The sequence below is a fragment of the Myxocyprinus asiaticus genome, chromosome 34 (assembly GCF_019703515.2).
Source record: "Myxocyprinus asiaticus isolate MX2 ecotype Aquarium Trade chromosome 34, UBuf_Myxa_2, whole genome shotgun sequence".
NCBI lineage: Eukaryota > Metazoa > Chordata > Actinopteri > Cypriniformes > Catostomidae > Myxocyprinus > Myxocyprinus asiaticus.
In genome coordinates, this window is record NC_059377.1 from 6,989,244 (window position 1) to 7,008,132 (window position 18,889).

Below are 18,889 nucleotides of genomic sequence, written 5' to 3' on the forward strand. Positions count from 1 at the left end.
ATATATATATATATATGTATGTATATATATATATATATATATATATATATATATATATATATATATATTTTTTTTTTTTTTTTTTTTTTTTTATTTAAAATAATTGCTTTAACAAAAAGGCCCACATTTTATTATTGGGTTTAGCCTTAAAAAGTAGTTTTTGTTGTTGTTGTTGTTGCTGTTGTTTTTTTTTTTTTTTTTTAATCTCAGATATAGTTTAGGACACTTATCTTGCTGGAGTCATGCTGGATTAAGGAAATTCACATATCACCTCTGGGCCATCCACACTTCAGTCGAGCACTGGCACACAGGACGCGTCAATGGTCGTATTCTAATGGCCTGTCCCAAGCAAACACAAGCTTTCTCACATGTGTATCTGGGACAACAAAAAATTAGCATTATTCGCAAATATACAGCTGAGTTCAAAGGCACCGAGGGAGCAGACAGCGTCTCTCTTCCTTCTTTTGTTTCAAAGACGAGCTTGCAAATAGAAAAAAAATCAGTCTGAATTTAGGTTACTGCCGTTCCACGAATCTGTTCAGGTGTAAGCACAGATGCTTGCATTAAAGCTGTATTTAAAAAAAAATAAATAAATAAAAATAAAAAAAAAATGTTAATGTAAAAAGTATTCGTAAATAATAAAATAAATTATATATTTTTAATTCATTAATTTAAAACTATTTAATAATACATACAAATGATATATATATATATATATAGAATATCATATCGGTAGGCCTAATATATATACATATATATTAGGCCTATCGATATGATATTTAAAGTTGTGTTTGCAGTTCTGTTCTTTTTTTTTTTTTATTAATATTATTTATTTATTTATTTTATTTACTTTATCAAAAGTCTTGTATGTTATTTTTTTCCTGTGACTCTACAAAAGCAGTTAACACTTTTTAATGGGCCACTATGTATGTCAAAATATATATACTCTGTTTTGTGGCGACAAATTATCGGGCGCTATTAGAGCGCGATGGGCCTGGTCTACCGGTCTCAGGTCACGCCCCGTAACAGCGTGTGATCGGTATCGGGCCTTTAAAAACGCTCCGAACGCGTTGAAAGAGCAGTTCGTGACACGCTGTCAAAGCATCGTAACGTTGGACTTAACTCAAGGTTTATTTGATTGGAAATATGACTTCCTCCAGTCCCGACCAGCGCCTTGATCATCTCCTGAGCGCAGTTGAGAGCGAATTTCAGAAGGGCAGCGAGAAAGGCGACGCGTCCGAACGGGATATAAAAGTTTCCCTGGAGGATGCGGAATTGTGGACCAAATTTAAAGAGCTCACCAATGAAATGATTGTCACCAAAACTGGAAGGTACGTTGAGATTTTACAACAAATTTGAGTGTTATCTGTTACCTATTTATTTTTTTAAAGAAGAAAATATTTTTGCGTGGTTAGAAGTGACATATATAACACAATAAAAATAATTATGCATAATCTAAAGTTAGAATCCATGAAGAAAGTCAGTGTAATTGTACTAGATCTTGTCCACATAGCGAAGCTAGTTTCACTCGATTTAATGGAGGCGTTCTTTCGGTCTCGTGGCAACCAGTTTAGAAAGTGTTAATTATTCTAAACAAATCCATTCGAGGGAAATAATATACAATTATTTTTGACAAATCTTTGTCTTTCGTTTTAGACGAATGTTCCCCGTGCTCCGAGCCAGTGTCACGGGTCTGGACCCGAACGCCATGTACTCAGTTCTGCTGGACTTTGTGGCCGCGGATAATAACCGGTGGAAGTACGTGAACGGCGAATGGGTGCCGGGCGGGAAACCCGAACCTCAGAGCCCGAGCTGCGTCTACATTCATCCAGACTCACCCAACTTCGGCGCGCACTGGATGAAAGCGCCCGTCTCCTTCAGCAAAGTCAAACTCTCCAATAAACTCAATGGGGGAGGACAGGTAAATGCAATTTTGAGAACTTTTAATACTGTACAATCATTTGACATCAATGTAAAAATGTATTTAGTGAATATATAACTGCATAGTTTTTTTTTTTTTCTTCTTTTTTTAAGATTATGCTGAACTCTTTGCACAAATATGAGCCCAGGATTCACATCGTAAAAGTCGGAGGGATTCAGAAGATGATCAGCAGTCAATCTTTTCCTGAGACACAGTTTATTGCAGTCACAGCTTATCAGAATGAAGAGGTGAGGGTTTGTCGAATTGCATTACTGCACTCATGGAACATGTTTCTTTTATTAGATTTGCCCTATAATCCATTTTACTGTCTCAGATCACAGCTCTGAAGATCAAGCACAACCCCTTTGCCAAAGCTTTCCTGGATGCCAAAGAGAGGTACGGAAATATACAGTTACTTTACATGATTTCTCATGCTCTGAAAACTCATTAACTAAACCTTACGATATTGTATTGTCAAATTAACAGAAGTGACCACAAGGACATCCCAGACCACAACACTGACAATCAGCAATCCGGATACTCCCAACGTAAGTGAACCAACCATGTGCTAATTCAAGTTAATTGACTCAAACAGTATCCTAAAGCATATTTAACAGTTTTATTTCTACCTTCAACAGTTGGTGGCTGGTTTTTACCCAGTAATGGCCCCATGGGCCCCAGCAGCAGCCCTCCTCAGTTCAGTGGGGCCCCTGTGCACTCCTCTGGCTCCTACTGCGAGCGATACTCCAGCCTTAGGAATCACAGAGCTGCTCCGTATCCCAGCCATTATCCACACCGCAGCACTGCAACCAGTAAGAGCAATTACAATATTAGACTTTGGTTTATAGATGAAAACCCTGATATAGACAGTTTGCTAGTGTGTTATAGCCAGGGGCTGTCCTTTTCTGCATATCGCTGCCATATTGCGGCGCTGTTTTGTGGCCCATTCTGCATAACGCGGCAGCCCATTTCAGCTTATCGCGGCCCATTCGGCCCAGTTTCGCTGCCGGCTCATCAGGAAAAGTCCCAGTTCTCCCAATGGCCAGTCCGCCCCTGGTTATAGCATAAGAAGCAGTATCATTCAAATTTATGGTGGATTATTGGATCCAGAATGCGGTCTTCTTTTTGGGGCTTTCCAGTTTATAATTACCCCTTTCCATTTTACCCTAGGTAAATTGTTGGAATTGCTTTGGATATTCAAAGTATGTCTTTGCTTTCAGATAACTACATGGACAACTCTTCAGGAAGTCTTGCTTCTCATGATAGCTGGTCAGCTTTGCAGATACCCAACTCTAGTGGGATGGGTACCCTGGCCCACACCACCAACACTACCTCTAACACCAGGTTGGTACTTTTTACACACAGAAAGATCAGCTTTTGAATAAATACAAGGTTTTGCTGGGCAACTTTTTGATTAATTGACTAACCCTGCATTTCCTTTGTCTCCACAGCCAGTATCCAAGTTTGTGGTCTGTGGCCGGTACGACCCTCACCCCTTCTGGTTCAGCATCAGGGTCCATCACAGGCGGTCTGACGTCTCAGTTCCTGCGTGGTTCCTCAGTGTCCTACTCTGGGCTGACTTCCACTCTGCCTGTGTCCTCTCCCTCCTCTATGTACGATCCAAGCTTGAGCGAGGTTGGAGTTGGAGATGCCCAGTTTGAGAGCTCCATTGCCAGACTTACAGCTTCCTGGGCGCCTGTTGCACAAAGCTACTGAGATCCAGATGAACAACCTTCCACTATTGTTCAATCCCTCCTGTCTTCAAACTGAGACCTTGCTCTGAAAATAGATTCAAGTGGCTGAAGAGACTTGATCTAAAGTGAAGATTCTGCAATGGCTGGTTAGAGCGTAGTATGGTCATTTTGATGCCTATTTCCAGAGGAAATGGAAGAGATTGACTTTAAGACAATCAAAATACCTATGCAATGGGAAATGGCTAGATTTTCTATGGTATTTATATCTGTTTATGATCTTTTGGCATGTAGACAATCAAAACCTGGTGAGAGACAATCACTTATATAATCACTTAGTGATAGTGTTCCTATATTTGCTAATTCCATCATGCAAATCTTCAAGATTTTGCCATCAGCCACAAAAAAAGCCAATGATGGTGTTTATTTTTAATGTTTTCTAAAAGATTAATAAGACCAAATCATGCTGTTGACTGACTAAAATGTATATGTGTGTAAATAAATAGAATTTAACGTCCATTTTCATTGTCATATTGCAGTATGTAATGGTAACTGTTTCTACAGAAAGACAGGTGGACTCACTCTACTGATACATTGAAACATTTTTCATTTATTATGGTGAAGAGTTTGCTGGTGGCTAGTTATTTATGCAATCCGTCCTCTAGAAAAATCATTTGTACATAGGCTATTTTATCTATTTGTATTTGTTGGACTCATTGTGAGTTTTATTTATGTCATTTTAATTATAAATTAAATTCTTTTTTTTCTGTCAAAACATTGTCATTAGTCTTTACCTTTCATGTGCTTTTCCTATAAAAGTCATTATGGTTACATTTGCAAATTTGTTCAAATGATGTTATGTACAAATCTTAACATGGCAAAAAGCAAACAATAATGCACACAAAGTGGTTTTGTGAATATCAATTCACCCTTTTAAGGATGTGTATACAGTATTAAAGGAAAAGTTCACCAAAAATGAAAATTCTCTCTTCATTTACTCACCCTCATGCCATCCCAGATGTGTATGACATTCTTTTTTCTGCAGAACACAAATGACGATTTTTAAAAGAATATCTCAGTTCTCTAGGTCCATTCAATGCAAGTAAATGGTGATCAAAACTTTGAAGATCCAAAAACCATGTAAAGGCAGCATAAAAGTAATCCATAAGACTCCAGTGGTTTAATCCATGTCTTCTGAAGCGATCCAATCAACTTTGGGTGAGAACAAACTAAAATGTCAAACTAAATTTTCACTATAAATCTTGATATTAGCAGTCTCCTTGGCAATCATGATTTTAAGCTCGATTACACTTCCTAGCGCTCTGCCATGCGTCAAGCACTAGGAAGTGTAATCGAGCTTGAAATTATGATCGTGCCTAGAGAATGAAATGGTAAGATGTATGATGAAAAAGGAGTTATATTTTGGTCTGTTTTTCACCCAAAACCAACTGGATTGCTTCAGAAGACATTGATTTAACCACTGGAGTAATATGGATTACCTTTATGCTGCCTTTATGTGCTTTTGTAAGCCTCAAAGTTTTCATTTGTGTTCTGCAGAAGAAAAGAAGTCATACACATCTGGGATGGCATGAGGGTGAGTAAATGATGAGAGAATTTTCATTTTTGAGTGAATTATCCCTTTAAATTAAGTAAAAGTTAATAGTTCTTATTATAAATAAACTAAATATATAATTTGAAATCTACCTCAGCTTACAAAAACAAAACAAAAAAACGGTCTAATGATATGATTAAATAACTGTTAAATTGTTATTGTTTTCTACCAATTCAATATTGATTAACACATTTATTAAATTTGCTTTTCAACAAATATTATAAAATAATATAGCATTCATTCTTTCTAAAATATGTAATATAAATGAGTATTATATTCCCTGACCTTTACCACAAACAAGTTAAAAATCCCTATTAAATCGTAAAAGCATCCAGACTTTTGAAGAGCGTGCTGATGATTTTACAGCAGCAGGTGTGTGCTAAGTGAAATGTGGGTTTAGTGAATGCTGTAATATGGTTCAGATCATATGATGGCCTTCACGATTTCTCACAGAGCATTGTTAGAATCTGCAGATCTGTGTGACACCAGGTCAACACATATAACCGTATAAGACACTCACAAAAAGGAGAGGAATTAAATCGTAAATCCGAATGTGTAACTGCAGTGGGAAAATTAAAATCATAGAATGACAAAGCAGATGGTTTTCTAAATGGAAAGACACACACACACTTAGTCACACAAAATTCTCACTGCGCTCCTTTTGATTCATGTAAATGTTGCATGCCTTGTTACAGATTAATTAAATTTTTAATACGTTTGTTTCATATTTGATAAATTGCTTTATGTTTGTTATGTAAACTTTTGTAATGTTTAATGCTGCCATTTTAATCTCAATGGACTAACCTGATAAAACAAATTTTAATAAAAATAAATAACTGAACAAGGCAAAAATGTATCCTTTTTTACTTCCCTTCAAAATCTATTCTGTAGTAGTCACATGCTATGTACAGTCTATATATTTAAATACATGAGAGTGTCTGAGAGAGTACATGAGTTGAGACCATCACCGAACAGAAGAGCAGCATTGCGTCTTCTCATAGTAGTCTGCAACAGTAGCAAAATATCGCCTTCAGATGACAGCTGTTATGAGTCTGAATATGACATAAAATCAGTGAACCAATTTTGCTGACTGTAGGTGAAAATGGGGGTGATACAGAGGCCATATTACACACAAATTTTAAAGGGGGCGCTACAGATTGGTGCCAGTCACATGAATCCCTTAGAAGGATTATTCAAAAGTTCAGAGCTTGTGATTTTCAGAAAATCCAGAATGGCCGACTTCCTGTTGGGCAGAGCTAATGACTATGATTGTGAAAGTTGTCCGGCTTGGTGAGTACTATATATGTACCACGTATGGTGAAAATGGGGGTGCTACAGAGGCCGTCTTACATGCCTATGTTAAAGGGGGTGCTACAGAGCCTACAATAAAAAAACAACACAACAGGGAAAAATGGACAGGGAAGCAGTCCTGGATAACAGACATGGAAGAAAGTAATTACATACACACATAAAATAACTTATGAATAACAGAGTGCAAATAAATGGGATTTCAATTCTTTTTTTAAACTGTTGGATTAAGGAAATATCATGGAGATGTTGGGGGAGGGTGTTCTAGTGTTTAGGGGCAGTAACCCTGAAAGACCTTCCACCCACTGATGACAATCTGAATTTCGGTGCTGCTAGTAAGTTAGCACCGGAGGACCTAAGAGAGTGCACGAGTGTAAGGGTGAATCAATTACGATAAATAGAGTGGTGCCAAACCGTGGAGAATTTTGAAAACAGTAACAATGATTTTAAACTGTAGACGATAGGAAACAGGTAGCTAGTGCAGTTGATGTGAAATGGGATTGATATGGGCTGACTTCCTGGTGTGTGTTAAGATTCGAGCTGCAGAGATTTGGACAAGTTGTAGGTTTTGGAGTGTTTTAGAGGGAAGACCAGCAAGAAGGGAATTACAATAGTCTCAGAGGGAGGTAATGAAGGTGTGAATAACCGTTTCAGAATCTTTAAAGCTGAGTGAGGGACGAAGCTGGGCAATATTGCGGAGATGTAAGAGTGCGACCTTATGGAGGGTGTTTATATGTGAATCAAAACATAGAAAGATTTCAAATAACACACCAAGGTTTTGTACAGTATGTGATGGCCTAACCAGAAGATCATCGATGTCAAGACAAAAATCAGAGTGTGACAACACAAGAGCTTTGGGGCCAATAAGCAGGATTTCAGTTTTGTCAGTGTTTAATTTTAGGAAGTTTGAAGCCATTCACACTTCTAGGTCATGGATGCATGAATTAATGTAAGGAGGTGGAAAACCTACCCGGGACTGAGAACTAATGTATATTTGCATATCATCAGCATAACAGTGATAATAAAGACCATGTCATCATATTATGTGGCCAAGGGGGAGCACACCTCGAGAGACGGGGGCAGTCTGTGACGTGATTATTGATACAAACGAACTGGTTCCTGTCACTGAGTTAAGATGTAGTGACTGCAATATCAATGGCAGATAAATGGGAGATCAGTGGGTTATGACAGTCTATAGAAAGCTGCACTTCGGTCAAGAAGGAATAGAATGCTGAGGGCACCTGTATCAGATGGCATGAGAAGGTTGTTAACAACCCTGAGAAGAGCTGTTTCTGTACTGTGGTAAAGGTGAAAGCCACATTAAAAAGGTTCATGGAGATTGTTATTGATTAAGTGTGTTTGTCACTGTGAGGCAACTACCTATTTCAAGAACATTTTACAAGAATGGAAGATTAGAAATAGGCCTGTAATTACTTAAAATCTCAAGACATGGTTTCTTGAGCACAGGAGTGACTGCAGCAATCTTTAAATTTAGAGGTATAATTCCAGAGGCAAGGGACCTGTTTATTAGGTGAGTAATGGATATGATGATAGCAGACTGGGAGTTTTTTAAAAGGTGTGTGGGGGCAGGATCTAGCTTAGAGGAAGAAGAGTTCAATGATCTAAACAATTCTGCTAAGGAAGGTGCAGAAAAAGGGGCAAAGGCAGTAAAAGGATGAACTACGTTTCCCAGAGGGGGGTCTGTGGATTCATTTGGGGAGAAAACCTGGTAGATATAATTTACTTTCTCTTCAAAAAATTTCAGAAAGGATTCACAGAGGTCAGTAGAACCAGAGAGAGAAGAGGGTAAAGGTAGAATGAGTTTACATATACTAGAAAAAAATGTTCTAGGTATATGCTTAGAGCTATTGATGATGGAAGAGAAATATGAAGTACGAGCAGTATTAAGAGCGGATTTGTAGAGTGACGTGATCGGTGAAGGCTATGGTATGGACAGTGAGACCTGTCTTTATGCATAGACTTTCAAGCTGACAACCCTTTGCTTTCATGGCAAGACTTGATCAAAGAACGTGTCCGCGTTTGCTGTTTACACAGTCTAGTGCTGTCACAGAGACCGATGAAATATCTCAGGACTCTTATTCTAGTGATATCTTTCAGGGTGAAGGAACATTTTCTGCATACCATTCCATAAAAAATTGCTTACAGCACGTTTAATATACCACCTTATTTGCACGTTTATATTGATGCTCCTCTACCAGCACTGTACCTTTAACTGAACATGTCATAAAACTTCAGTGCATGAGCTGTGGCGTGACCGACAGTTGATGATGTCACTAGTCTTTGACAGGACTGGATATTGGCGGTTTGGGCTGGTGATTGAGCACTCAACACTAGGGCGCAAATGAAGCCTGGAGGGTCACAGGGCCACGGACAAACAATTATGAAGCAGCAATGTGACAGCCAGCTGGTAGGGCAGCCGAGGTGGACCCTCTGTGTGTGTGTGTGTGTGTGTGTGTGTTCAGATACCCAGAGTAAAGAGTTACCTATGAAAGTCAGCCTTTCTAAATACCCCTCTGTCTTCACTGTGTGGAGGTCTAAACTCTCACAGAATGACGGCCTTTTCAAGAAGATACATTGCTTTACAAAACTGAGTTCACGCGCGTGCAAAATAATTTTTTGTGCGCACAAAATATCATCTTGCACACTAAAAATATCATTGTGCGTGAGCAGAATTGTGGCACAAATACAGCTCCATAGACATGCCCCATCTTTCCAAATCCCCACCCTCCAAAGATACCATTCTACTGTTGAGACTGTCACTGAACAATAGCAGCAGTGCGTCTTCTCATGGTTGTCAAACACAACAGTAGCAAAATAGCAACTATTATAAATCTGAATATGACATTAACCTGAATAATCCACTTTCACTACTACATTTTGAGAATGCGCAAAATGATTGACAGGCAGAAAGCACATAAAAGTCTTCAGATTGGCTGATCAAATAAAATTGTTATTTACAGTTTACACAGTCTAGTGCCATCACAGACACCGGTGAGATATCTCAGGACACGTATTTCAGGGATATCTTTCATGGATTAGTTCCATGAATTCATAGTTTGAATTAAAGATGTTTGCACATAAAATGTATTACGTTTTAGATGCTGTCAATACATAAAAATGGTATGTTTCGGTGTCTATGCACACGTTAGCAAATGTATGTACTAAAACCAACCTTTACATAGTAATAGCCTACAAATACATTGAACTATTGGATAGATGTTATTCTGCTTTGTGTGCAATGCAATGCAAAAAAAAAAAAAAAAATGTTTGTTTTCCATTGACATTTTTTTCATGTCCCCATTTATGACCATTGCATTGTAATGGGTTGTATAAAACAGAACACTACCTAACATCTGCTTTTTTTTTTTTTTAAATAAAAATATTATGCTTTCACCGGGTATGTACTTTTTTCTAAAGTGAATTTGCCTTTTTCTCTGCACTTTCTGTTCAACTCTGTTCAACTGTGACATTTCCCTCTATAAAACGTAATGATTTGATCTTTTCTTTTTTATTTGAGGTATTCTTACAATCTTTATCAGTATTTAATTATGGTTACACTTACACTGGCCTCATCGAGCTCTGTTATAGGATGTTTTCTTACTCATTTTTTTTTTCTTGGCACAAAAAGCAAAAATAATGTGACTGTAAATAATATAGTTTGGAAAATTGTGTTTTTTCAACACTGTAACATTAAATCCTTAAATAATTACAGTTATCCATTTATATTATAAGTACAACAATTTCAAACTCACTGTGCCGGGGTTAGTAACAATAAATAATTATTTGCAATGCTGTAAGCACATATTTGGGATTGGGAGTAATAGTTAAAAAACTGACCATTAAAAACCCATATTTGCTGACCACTGATCTGATTTTTTGGGGGGCGTACATGGCGGTAACATCCCTAAGGTGGGAAAATATGATTTCTTGAAACATCAGCAGTAACTGATTAAAAACGAAATGCCAAAATAAATAAATCAGACACAAATGGCACTGTTTCCTGAGAATGGGGCTAGATTAGAGTTTTGGTCACTGACTGAGCTCTTTGTCTATGCAGAGGGTCTGTACACACAGCCAGAGAGGGTTGGTCCTCATAACATACTAAACACACACACACACACACACACACACACACACGGCTGCCCGCCTGTATTGATCTTGGTTAAGGAATAGCATCAGTGTGCTTTTCCTTGTTTCCAGGCAAGTGTGTCTTCTAAATACGCTCTACAAATTGTGCTTGGCACACAGGTGAGGAAACAAAGGCCTAGAAGACCCCTCGCTGGGAGGACAAGTGAAATAATTGTGTTCTGAAGTGTGCTATTTGTTATTTACCATTGCTGCCCACTATACCCATTTGGAGTTTGTTAACACTGCTAACATTGCATGTTGCTGAGGATATTGAGAATTATGTGTTTATCATACAGTACATTGGGGATAGTTATTATCTGAGACTGTTGATGTACTCAGTATGTATGTGGCTCATTCTATGTATGTTGTTGAGCCTTTTTGACCCCATGACATGCTGCAAAACCAAATTAGCTTGAATTAGATTTCTAACATTACATCAGTAGAATGATATGTTTTTGGTTCAGTAAAGCTAAAGCAGCTGATTATCAGTTCATAAACACTTTTCACTCTGTTCCTCACACAATGCTAAATGAATGATTTAAAACAAAAGAGGATTAATGTAACCTAATCTTAACCTAATCCCTTAATTTCAACAAAGAGATTTGATTTTATGATACAATAGCACTAGTTAAAGGAGCACTCAGTAATTTTTTTAATATGTTGTCTGACACCTAGCGCCGTGCATGCAGCATCATTCAATTGCAATAGTTTTCAGTTTCAGATGCCATTGTAGAAATTCACTATTCCATGATTACTTTAATCAATGAGTGAAAGTGTGAAATAACAGGACGGTTACTGAGATTAAGCGAGTAGTATTCAGCTGGTCATGTGATTCTAACATGGCAGCCCCCATGTGTGGACCCTCTCCATGTAGAATAAAACAGCTTTTATAAGGTTACTGATATGACTGGAGTCTTCATTTTAATGTGAGTGCTCATGATTTCCTACATATATTGCAAAATTACAATTCACGTCTTTAAGAGTTAAACTTTTTAATTAGGAAAAAATGATCGAATGCACCTTTAATGATAGCAATTAGGGACATTGTTCATTGACATTGACATAGACATTGTTTCAAAAGTATAGCTACACCCTGTCTACACCAGACGCGAGCAGTGCGCCGCATCAAAAGCAACAGAACCCCATTATAATCAATGATGCTGTCTACACTGGAAGTGTGTGTTGCGGCAACAGTAAACAGGTGTCCCGTTCCATTTTCTTTTGGCGCTACTACTGCCAACAACACAAATAAACTGTTTGGAAGATCCGTGTCTATGCGTCCAGTGTAGACCATAGATATACATACATAGATGCCTCAAAAAGGTGGATAGCGCCTCATAGGAACAGCCGCTATCCACCTTTTTCCTGAATGCGGAAGTGTTCCACGAAGTGTTGTTTTCAATTTCCGGTCTCCAGTGTTTTCACGCACCGACGTAGGAGATACATTTCTATAACGGTGCTTGATTTGACGTTGTAATTTGGCCACCCCTAATATGCCAATTGAGCCAGTTTACATGCACAGCAATACCCTAATATCCTAAAAATCAGCTTATTTAAAAAAATCCAACAAAGCCTGAAACCCGCATTTACATGAGATTTTAAAAAATCGAGTTATTCTCTCCTTTTGAAGGCAAACCACGAAGAGACATGCGCACAACACTTACGCAAACTGAAAAAGCCGGTAAGATCGGCGGTTAAGATGTTTACATGCAACACGAAATCAGGGTAATGGACAAAAATCTAACCGTGTCGATTGGTTTATTCTTATGCCATTTATGACCTTACACTGATAAAGGAAAGCCGCTTAATGCATTTACATGACCACACGTTGTTGTTCACATAAACATTACACAATAGTTAACATGAACTAAGAATTAACAATACATTCACAGAATTTTTAATTCTTGGCTAATCTTCATTTCTACATATACTAATAAACATTTTATATTAAAATAAAGTGATGTAACATCATTAAGAACTAACATGAACTGACAATGAACTAATAGCATATTTATAAATGAACATTTACCAAGATGAACAAATGGATATGTTACCAATTAAAAAATCAAAATCCCCAATCAACAATTTGAACTGAACCTCCAGAACTAATGGCCAATGCAATACATCCAAATGGAAGAGTGGAGATGCCTTGTTTTCCATCAACGAAACTAATGTATCTTCAATTTCCCGCTATCAGTACACTCAGTACAGAGTGCATGACTGCAGTCATAATGGTGAGTCTGAGTGCATAGGCCTGTGGGTGAGTTATGGGACCCCGCTGCCAAAAACAAGTCATCCAGTCTGGAACAGCCCGTCGTGGTTCTGTGTTTGCCCATCATCTCTCTTGCCTTTCACCCCCACACAAACCCACTTCACCCTCTGATGTCTGTGTGCCTTTGTTAATGAAGAAATTCTCGTACCTGGGTGAGACATAGCTGTCAGCTGAGCAAGCTCGAGCTCTCTGTCCCAACTGTTCACCCCAGGCCAGCTCAACCACAGAGCAGCCAGAGCTACACCCGCTACACCCAACAACAGCTGCTGGGGGGCTACAGAAATAGCTGGATAATTCTGCAGTACAAGATTACGACTGCATCATGCACTCTGTGGATATTTTAAATGATCTGGCTTTAGATCTACATCTTCCCTCATAATAACTGCTGATAAAAAAGGTTCACCTGTCAAGAAAATCACCAATGAGATAAAATATCAAATAAATTGTATTCTAGACAGCAGCAGTTCAACTTCGATTTGCTAAAGAGGAAAACATAAACGTAGAAACGTAGAGAAATGAATGTGTTTTAAATGAACACGTATTAGTGAAGCTGTGGCCTAAAGCCTTTTGTGGGTTTGTTTGCATTTGAATTTTGGCAGTTGGAATTGAAAAAGTCTTGACCCGTTTGAACATTCCGTCAGTGTAAGTCTGTTTTCAGAGTTTTGATCAGCGTTGCTAGGGTTGGAAGAGGTAAGGGGCTTAGCCACCTGAGAACAAGCCCAGAGCCTTGTGTCGATTACTCTTCCAGGTTCAATTGTGTTAACAGATTCCTTTTCAGTTGACAAGACAGCAAGGTTGTGAAGTCTTCCCTGAACCATGGTTCGCCTCAACCATGTGTGCAGGCGTCTCAGGGCATTAAATGATCATTCACATGTACAGCTGCTGACAGGCAGTGTTAGTGCAACCTGGAAAAGTTTTTTGAGAGATGGAAACATAGCCTATATATATATATATATATATATATATATATATATATATATATATATATATATATATATATATATATATATATACACACAAACACTACCGGTCAAAAGTTTTGAAACACTTGACTGAAATGTTTCTCATGATCTTAAACATCTTTTGATCTGAAGGCATATGCTTAAATGTTTGAAATTAGTTTTGTAGACAAAAATATAATTGTGCCACTGTATGAATTTATTTCATTATAAAACTAAAATGTAATTAAAAAAAAAAAAAAAAAGTTTTTAAAATTGATGACTTAGACCAAATAATAAAGAAAAGCAGCCAATAAGTGCCCAACATAGATGGGAACTCCTTCAATACTGTTTAAAAAGCATCCCAGGGTGATACCTCAAGAAGTTGGTTGAGAAAATGTCAAGAGTACATGTCTGCAAATTCTAGGCAAAGTGTGACTACTTTGAAGATGCTAAAATATAACACAGTTTTGATTTATTTTGGATTTTGTTTAGACACAACATGATTCCCATATTTCCATTTATGTTATTCCATAGTTTTGATGACTTTACTATTATTCTAAAATGTGAAGAAAAAAAAAAGTATAATAAAGAATAAGTATTTCAAAACTTTTGACCGTTAGTGTGTATATATATATATATATATATATATATATATATATATATATATATATATATATATATATATATATATATATACACACACACACACAACAGTAATACAACAGTAGTAATCAGTACTATATATCTACTCTATGTCCATACAGCAACCCACCAGGAAGGTCAGACTATATTCTGGCTAACTGAAATGTTATTAAACCAAAATGGTTTTTTTGCTCACCTCAACTTCCATATTCGATTCTGTTCGATTTTTCCATACTTTTTGGCAAGTCGCTTCTTCTTTCCCCACCGTGGCTGCAATTTCTTTCCAGGAATTCTGTGCCATCTGGCTGTCTCTATGGTCCCGCATGGATGGATCATAGAGATGCCTATACAGACGTACCTGTTTGGCCAGAGTCGTCTCGAAGTTGTTCATTTTCGGATGCGGAGTCGAGCGCACAGTTACAAAAAATGGCATGTGCACCGCCACGCGAAATAAAGTCTAGCGCACTCATCAGGGTTTACATCAGGGTTTAAGCCCCCGAAGCCCCCCCCCCCCCGCAACGCCACTGGTTTTGATTGTCTGCAGTGCGAAAACCATAATAATGATCAGTTAGAAATGTCATAGCACTCCAAGTCATAACTGTCTGAAGGTCTGTTCCAAGTTTGGAGGATGTAGCTTAAGATTTTGGTCTTGGTCTAGGGATTTAAAAAAAAAAAATAAGGATGTCCCGATACTGTTACTGGTATCGGAATCAGATCCTAAACTGCGCTCATGTACTTGTACTCATACTCGTAAAAAAGTGTCTATACCAAAAACCGATACCATCTGATGTATGAATGTCATTGTGTAAACATTCAGCGCACTAATTAAAATCACGTTATGTCCTAGTGTGATTATTTAACCGCAAAAGCTGCGATTTAATGAGATAAATATATAGTTTGCATGTGGTGAGCGCTTCAGATGTAAGTGCTTGTGAATGTGTGGAGCTGGTGTTGTGCTGACTGACTAGAGCTCCTTGTCTCATACACGGAAAACACCATCATGAAAACACCATCATGAACATTGTGCGTTCTGTTTGTAGCAGATGACAGCAAGCAGAGTGCCAACTCACTTTGTTGCACGAGGCACATACAGACTACATATTTATTTAATTAAATACCAGCTTTTTCTTTTTAATAATTACTTTGAGTCACGTAGTGACCGGCTTTTCCGGATTGAGAAGCTACCACCATAACACAGAAACACTTCAAAATAAAAGTTCTGAAAAAAGAAACGCTCAATTGAAATGGAAAAAAGTATGACAGAAATATATCACTATTGTAAAGTTATGTAATATTCACTGTTTTACTACTACTAATAATAAATCAATAGTAACTGTATTATATTTAAGCAATATCTCACATCTGTCATGCTCTGTTGTGCATATTTGACAAATATAACTACAATGGATTGTGCTGTGAGCTTCTGTATAAAATATAATACAAAATTATGTTGAAAGTTAAATGGTCTATTTTCATTTGATTCAAGTTTTAATGAATTTATTTATTAAAACACCATTTTGATGATAAAACCGAAATAAACTGTTGATTGACTGTTAAAAAAAAAAAGGTATCAGACTCGGTATCGGCGAGTACCAAAAAGAAAGTATCGGTACTCGTACTCATTCTCAAAAAAAAAAAAAAGTGGTATTGGGACATCCCTTAAAAAAAGAAATCCTAAACCAAATCTGTAGAACAGTATGTTGGCTTTGACAAGAATTCCAATATGCTGATAACTACAAAAATCTGCTTATTCAAAAAATCTGACAACTCAAGTAAACCACGTTTACATTAGATTTAAAATCACTTTTTTTATTCTCTGCTTTTGACATTAAAAGGTAAACAGGAATTGGCACAACACTTGCACACATTGGATAAGCCGAACGCTCGTAAAGGTGTTTTTATGCAACACAAAATCGGGGTAATAAGCAAAACTCTACATGTAAAACCATTTATGATCAAACCCTGATAAAGGAACATTGTTTGAAGTGTTTACATGACCTTACACTAGGTTTGCTGGCTTTTGCCATGTAAATAAAAGGTGCTTGAGCATTTTGAGGGTCCCCCTCTTGTACCGTCTCAAAATTTCACCCTTAATTTCAAATATGCGATGTCCCATCTAAAATGGGACAGTTGACAGTCCTACCTTACACGTTGTCAGCTTATTAAGTATATTCGATATAAGATTGTGCATCTAAACGTGCGCTCAGTGTCTCAAACTGTGCTCAGCTTTCCCAAGATATCAAAGTCTGCACTCAAAAGACATAGATTTTCATATTAACTCAAACATTTCTTATCAAATTCTTCCAAGATCAAATGATCTGAGCTATGCTATCCACATTAATTTCACAGCCCAACAAGGGCGTAGGTTTGGTTTGAAAGTTGGTAGGGACATTTAGTAAGGATAATATAAAAAAGTTTTGGTATTACGAAAATGCGAGAAAGTCAGTCTGGTGATATGGGCAAAATAACATTATTACCTCATATAACAAGTCTAATTTATTCAATTAATTTCATCTTATTTCTCTGACTCACAATATTAAATAGCCTTTTTTTTTTTTTTTTTTTTAAGAATTTCTGAAGGACAAACAAATTAAGAACTGACTACTAGGGCTTCACGGTTAGGAGATAAAATGTAATATGCAATAAACTTGGATTAATAAACTTGGATAAATCTAAGATTAATGGGATTAATCAAATGTTATCTTTTTCAAGAAGATTTACCACGAGAAAATGATATCCAAGGAACATGAAGTGTCATTCTGTAAAATGTATTATCCAGCATTAAACAAATGGAAATCTAAACAAAGGGTAGGCTAAATTAACAACTGAAATGTGCAAAATGACATCTCAAGATAAGCAAATTGTGGGGAGAATGGAACATTGATGCTTTCCCCACTTTCTGCTTTCCAACCCCCCTCACTCCCACATGATCTTTTCTCATATTGATTGATTATTTATAATTATTTAGAATGTTCTTGCATTTTTATCTGAAAAGTAGGCCTCCTTAACAAAGTAGGCTTTAGGCTTACAACTAATGACTTTTCTGATCAAAATACATTTATTGGGAGTAACACTAGCATCTTAAAGTCCTGCCCCGTTCAAATTTCAAATGTCAAATTTGTCTTCCTCAAGAGGGCGTTTATCGGCCAAAAAAGCAGAAATCCTCCATTGGGCTGCATACAAAACTCAGGACATTTTTGACCTAGACATGAAAACATTTGTAGATGGAAAGTATGCTTGTTAAAATCCAGTAATTTCAAGGACAGGTCGTAAAATACCAATGGAAATCCGCTTGTGTAATCTCCAGAAAATGTTTTTTTTTTTTTAAATCGTACAATCGACTGTGATTGGTGCATCCTGAACAGTGCTGAGAAAAGTAACATGCCACGTGACAACACCGTTTATGCAGACATGTCCCTATTATCCCTACCTAAATCTACACCTATGCAGCCCTATAACATTTTCCTTCAGGTACAGTGAAACTAAATAGCAACATCTCACAAGAAAAAGCTTTTACTCTCAGTATTTGCTAAATGTAAAAGGACCCCCTTACGGAAAATGTACTTTTTTTTGGTCAAGATTGAAAAAATAAATGTATATATATATATATTGATGGAGCGACATAATATGTGTGAAAAGAAGGTTGTTTTGATTAAAATTCTTTTAAAAAAGGGGTGGTAAAGGGGACTTTTACCACACACTTGTAGTGATATCGTGTAAATATAGGGACCATAGTTCTATGGCAAAGTTTGTCAACTTATGCAAATACTTTTGAGACTTTTGAGTACCAAATTAGGGTAATACTCAAAATAACCACTTTAGAAAAGGGTGCACCATTTCTTGTTAATTTCATAACATCCCAAGTATTCTCTAAACAAATGAATCTCCATTTAATTGGATTAGTCAATATGAGCCCACTTTGAACATGCTTCATAAAAAACAACAACAACAATGTGTTTTATGGGGGATTTTTACCCCAAACAGTATTCTTTCACCTACTAGACAGTTATTAAAAAAACTTTTGAACAAAACTGAAAATGACAGTATTTTGTCCCCAAATAAATATGACCATTTCAATGATTCTCATTAGCTAAATACATTTGCAACAATTTAAAAGTTATTAAATGTTAGATCAAGTTACCTCAAAATCAGACTTTAGACATTGCAGTGTATAGTGACAGACAGGTGTTTAGGGAACTGCATGGGTAGTTTTGTTGCTTTATAGTGAGAGAAAATACAATCAAAAGTGCCTTTTACCCCCTTTTACAAACTCTATTTGTAAGTGACAAACTTAGTAATTAACTAAATGATTGTTTGCAGTCCCTAATTCTGTACCAACTATCAAAATGTTGT

The 18,889-nt window shown here is 36.9% G+C and overlaps 1 protein-coding gene across 1 annotated transcript; it reads left to right on the forward strand.

The window, feature by feature from the left end:
• The first annotated feature begins 1,146 nt into the window (after positions 1 to 1,146).
• On the forward strand, positions 1,147 to 3,637 carry tbxta (T-box transcription factor Ta). Its single transcript, XM_051671957.1, has 8 exons — positions 1,147 to 1,331; positions 1,657 to 1,921; positions 2,035 to 2,169; positions 2,256 to 2,317; positions 2,408 to 2,469; positions 2,560 to 2,733; positions 3,142 to 3,265; positions 3,373 to 3,637. Exons 1-8 carry the CDS (start codon positions 1,147 to 1,149, stop codon positions 3,635 to 3,637), a joined length of 1,272 nt encoding a protein of 423 aa, XP_051527917.1.
• The last annotated feature ends 15,252 nt before the right edge of the window (positions 3,638 to 18,889 follow it).